This window comes from Cebus imitator, unplaced genomic scaffold (genome assembly GCF_001604975.1).
Source record: "Cebus imitator isolate Cc_AM_T3 unplaced genomic scaffold, Cebus_imitator-1.0 Scaffold456, whole genome shotgun sequence".
Lineage (NCBI taxonomy): Eukaryota > Metazoa > Chordata > Mammalia > Primates > Cebidae > Cebus > Cebus imitator.
In genome coordinates this window covers 110,077-115,618 of record NW_016107771.1, presented here as the reverse complement: position 1 = coordinate 115,618, position 5,542 = coordinate 110,077, and the positions used below count along the sequence as shown (strand labels likewise).

Here is a 5,542-nt window from a genome sequence, read left to right as displayed (position 1 = left end):
TCTAGCTAGTAAAATAAAAGAGTTGCTCAGATGGGATAGCATGGTTGTTAACGGTGGAGGGTGTCCAGGTTCTTGGCATCTTGAACAAAGAATTGGACAAAATGCACAAACAAAGCAAGGAAGGAATGAAGGGATTTGCTGAAAATGAAAGTACACTCCACAGTGTGTGAGCCGGCCTGAGCACGGGGCACAAAGGCCCTGGTACAGAGTTTTTGTGAGTTTAAATACCCTCTACTTGGGGTATGCCCTATGTAAACGAAGAGGACGAAGTAAAGTTACAAAGTAATTCCCTCAGTGTGTGTCCTATTGAGAGGATGTTTCCTGTTATAACTGCAGTATGAATCCTTTGTATGTTCCCTGCCTCCAGACCCGATTTTCCTGCCTCATGGTGAATGTGTTATGTAGTTACCAAAATGGGAAGACAGGAGAACAGAAATGTATCTAGCAGAGGGGCAGACCTGAAGAAGTGGAGAATATCTTGTGAGATTCCCCCCACCGTTTTCATTCTTGGCTGTGCCCTGTGGCCTGCCGAGTCTCTTTTCATATTCAGTCCGGAATGCTAAAACCTCCGTTTCCTCATTCCCTTTGTTATCTTTATATCTTGCTCCCTAGAAATAAAGATTTGAACTCTAGCTTGAGCCGTACTTTTGCTACAGACCTTCTATTATCCAGCTACAGTGTTGACATACTTAATCTCCTTTAATGGGACAAGTAATGAACTCAATTAGCTGGAAAACCTCCGTGCAAAGAGAACAGACAACTCTCACCATATAATTCACACACATTTCCCTTGATTCACATTATTCCTGCATTAAAGACCTTCTATGACCCCGAATATCAGTTGGTTACTCGCTAAAACTGGCCATAGAGCAATTTCACCTTAAGCAGATTTGCTTAACAAAACATTAATATGTAATTAATTGGACTGAGAATTTGATTTGCATACTCAAGCAACAATTTTTTATTATTTAAAAACAAAACACTTGACATTCTAGTAGGGGCTACAAAGGCATCCCCAAAGGTCAATTAGTCCTGCAAGTGATACCTAAATATTTGATAGCACTCAAACATAGTACTAAATGGGTTCTAATTTGTTTGTGAAAAGAAACAATACCACTTGACGCAGGGCTGCCAAGTTTTCAATAAACAGAATATGGTCTTGGGAAACTGAAGAATCTAGTTTAAAAATACGAAGAGATCTTCCTGTGCTCCTTCCCAACATGCCAGTGATTTTCCACTAACTTTATTCCTGATGCTTTAAGTCTATATGTTGATGCACCCCAGGGCTCAGTCTTTCAATCTGTCTGTTTCCTAGGTTGCTCTCATGCAATCTCTAGGCTTGACAAACTTCCTTTGTATTGACAACTCCCAATGTTATATGTATAGCTCACGCCTCCCCCCTGAAATATCTCCCTGCCTATACAGCATGGCATGAATGTCTAATAGGCATCTCAAATTTAATGTGTCCCAAGTGGAACTTCTGATTTTTCCCCTAGATAAAAACTGTAAATCCGACTCTCTTCCCCATCTCAGTAAATGGCAACTTCATTCTTCCAAATTGCTCAGGTCCAAAGCCTTGGTGTCATCGTTGGCTCGTCTCTCTTCTGCACCCCCACATCTAACCTGTGAGGAGGTCTGATTGGTTCTACCTTTAGAATCTATCTAGACTTCAATCCCTTCTTACCACCTCCATCATGACATACACTGCCATAATCTCTCCCCTAGATTCTTGCAATAGTCTCCTAACTGGCTTTCCTACTTCAGCCTCTCTTCCAACCCCCACACCTAGTGTCTATTTTGAATAGAGAAGCCAAGCGGATCCTTTTAAAATCTCTACTCAAACCCTTCCAGTGAATTCCCATCTGGGACAGAGTCAAAAGTCTTCACGGCAGTCTCAAAAGTCCTTGATTGGTCCCCAGCTGTGCTCCCCCTCTGCTCTGGCTACAGGGGCTTCCTTGCTATTCTTCCAACACTCCGGGTAAACTCATTCCTCGAGATCTTTGCCATTGTTGTTCCTCTGCCAGAAATACTCTTTCTTCAGGTATCTTACTAGATATCTTCAGGTCTTGGACTGAAAGTCACCTTCTCAATGAGTCTTTACCTGACTAGCTTATTTAAAATTGCAACTCCCACCCTCATCCAAGGACTGTCTCCCATCCTTTCTTTACTTTTAGCCATTGCATTCATCATCTTTGGGTATATATTTTACTAATTTATTTGTTTATTGTCTGTCTCCCCTCACTAGCGGGTAAGTAATGAAGCCAGATAATTTTGTTGACTTTAGACACCTAGAACAAAGCCTGGCATGAAGTTCTCAATAGATTAATGATAAATGAATAAATAAGTAAATAGTGATTATTTAAGACTAACTAGGGCATAAGTATAATTAACAAGGATATTTTCATGAAAGATAGACTCCTTAAGAGCAGTCACTATACCTTCCCCCCCCCTTTTTTTTTAATAGAGACAGGATCTCACACTGTCACCTAGGCTGGAGTGGTACAATCATAGCTCACTGCAGCCTCAAACACCTGGGCTCAAGCGATCCTCCCTCCTCAGCCTCTAAAAGGGCTAGGATTATAGGTGTGAGCCACCATGCCTGGCCATTTCCCTTGTTTTTGGCTTCAGCATCTAACACAGTTGTGTTATATTGTAGATATTCAATAAATAATTCTCGAATTTAATCAAATATTTGTTGGAGAGCACGGACTGAAGCTTGTGTTCAAATCCCAGCTTCTCTACTTGCTGGCTCCGTAAGCTAAAGAAAAGCACTTAACTTCTCTGTGCCTACTGTCTTCATAAAATAGGAATAATAATAATAGTATTATATATGGGATTTTGTGAGGATTAATTGAGTAAATATACTTAAACTACAGAATGGTGCTTGTCACAAAATAGCTGTTAGATAATGATGATGAGGATGAGGACAATGTTAGTCCTATGAAACTCATCATGAAATGGCAATCTTCTGGTTAAGCTTAAGCCACCTATGTATTTGAAAAGTGAAAAGACTACATAAATTGAATGAAATAACCAAGTAGCATGTCACTCCCCAGCTGAAAATCTGTAAATAACTGCTACTGCCACTGTGACAAAATCCAATCTTCCAGTCTTGCATTCAAAGCCTTCTACAGGCCGGGCACTGTGGCTCATGCCTGTAAGTAATCCCAGCACTTTGGGAAGTCACAGCAGCTGGATCACTTGAGGTCAGGAGTTCAAGACCAGACTGGCCAACATGGTGAAACACTGTCCCTACTAAAAATACAAAAATTAGCTGGGCATGGCAGTGAGCGCCTGTAATCCCAGCTTCTCAAAGGCTGAGGCAGAAGAATTGCTTGAACTGGGGAGGTGGAGGTTGCAGTGAGCTGAGATCGCACCAGTGCACTCCAGCCAGCCTGGGTGACAGAGTGAGACTCTGTCTTAAAAAAAAAAAAAAAAAAAAAAAACCTCCACATTTGTGCTCAACATTTAACTTAAAAGTTAAAGGAATTATCTGGGCATGGTGGCACACACCTGTAATCCCAGCTACTCAGGAGGCTCAGGCAGGAGAATTGCTTGAACTCGGGAGGCGGAGGTGGTGGTGAGCCAAGATCACACCATTTCACTCCAGCCTAGATAACACGAGCAAAACTCTGTCTCAAAAGAACAAAATTGTTAAAGGAACAGAAAACCAAATGCTGCAAGTTCTCACTTACAAGTGGGAAATAAATCCTGAGTACATATGGACACAAAGAAGGGAACAACAGACACTCAGATCTGCTTGAGGGTGGGGGGAGGCAGGAAGGTGAGGATCACAAAACTACCCATCAGGTACCATGCTTATTACCTGGGTGATGAAGTAATCTGTACACCAAACCCCATGATATGCCATTACCTATATAACAAACCTGCACGTGTATCCCTGAACCTAAAACAAAAGTTAAAATAAAAAGTTAACAAGCTCTCCTCCTGCTGTCCAAGATGCGGAAAGGAAAGAAGGCCAAGGGGAAGAAGGTGACTCCGGCCCCTGCTGTCGTGAAGAAGCAGGAGGCCAAGAAAGTGGTGAATCCCCTGTTTGAGAAAAGGCCTAAGAATTTTGGTATTGGACAGGACATCCAGCCCAAACAGACCTCACCCTCTGTGAAATGGCCCTGCTGTATCAGGTTGCAGTGGCAGAGAGCCATCCTCTATAAGCGGCTGAAAGTGCCTCCTGCAATTAACCAGTTTGCCCAGGCCCTGGACCGCCAAACAGCTACTCAGCTGCTTAAGCTGGCCCACAAGTACAGACCAGAGACAAAGCAAGAGAAGCAGCAGAGGCTGTCGGCCCAGGCAGAGAAGAAAGCTGCTGGCAAAGGGGACGTCCCCACTAAGAGACCACCTGTCCTTCGAGAAGGAGTTAACACCGTCATCCCCTTGGTGGAGAACAAGAAAGCTCAGCCGGTGGTGACTGCACACGACGTGGATCCCACTGAGCTGGCTCTCTTCTTGCCTGCCCTGTGTCGTAAAATGGGAGTCCCTTACTGCATTATCAAGGGGAAGGTAAGACTGGGACGTCTAGTCCACAGCAAGACCTGCACCACTGTCGCCTTCACACAGGGTAACTTGGAAGACAAAGGTGCTTTGGCTAAGCTGGTGGAAGCTATCAGGACCAATTACAATGACAAATAAGATGAGATCCGCCATCACTGGGGATGCAGTGTCCTGGGTCCCAAGTCTGTGGCTTTCATCGCCAAGCTCGAAAAGGAAAAGGCTAAAGACCTTGCCACTAAGCTGGGTTAGATGTACACTGTTGAGTTTTCTGTACATAAAAATAATTAAAACAATACAAAGTTTCCTTCAAAAAAAAAGTTAACAAGATTTTTTTTTTCAAATACCAAAGAAAGTAATTCCCCAGAAATGTGTAAGGATGATAGTACAGTTTGATTTTTGTCCAAGCTGGAGCACAGTGGGACAATCTCAGCTCACTGTAACCTCCACCTTTTGAGTTCAAGCAATTCTCCCTACCTCAGCTTCCGGAGTAGCTGGGATTACAGGTGCCCGACACCACGCTCTGTTAATTTTTTTGTATTTTTTTAGTGGAGTCAGGATTTCACCATGTTGGCCAGCCTGGTCTTGAACTCCTGACCTCAGGTGATCCGCTCACCTCGGCCCCACGAAGTGCTGGGATTACGGGTATGAGCCACCCTGCCTGGACAACAGATTTTGATTTTCAAAGAAATTTTACATAGTCAACATATTTACAACATGACCACGCTAGAAAGAAACCAGAACAGGCATTATCCTCATCAGGAAACATAAGTAAGATTCAAAGAGAATAAACGATTTGTTTGCGGTTTTATAGCTAGCCATTGGTGTATCCAAGATCAGAAAACTGATTCTTATGAGACTAAATTCAAGGAAGCTTTTTATATTGATGAACATTGAATTTAACAAGTAGGTTTCAAATTCCTTGTAGTGCTAGGCACGTAATAGATGCATACTATGCGCTTACTAATTGTTTAGGGTAAAAGAATGTATTTATTCTTTTCCTCTGGCTTATCAGACTTGTCACAGAACAAAGATA

General features: G+C 42.7%; 1 protein-coding gene across 1 annotated transcript; it reads left to right on the top strand.

Annotated features, from left to right (window-relative positions):
- Nucleotides 1-3,946: 3,946 nt before the first annotated feature.
- Nucleotides 3,947-4,812, top strand: LOC108291480 (60S ribosomal protein L7a-like). Its single transcript, XM_017511878.2, has one exon. It carries the CDS (start codon nt 3,961-3,963, stop codon nt 4,645-4,647), a length of 687 nt encoding a protein of 228 aa, XP_017367367.1. The 5' UTR covers nt 3,947-3,960; the 3' UTR covers nt 4,648-4,812.
- The last annotated feature ends 730 nt before the right edge of the window (nt 4,813-5,542 follow it).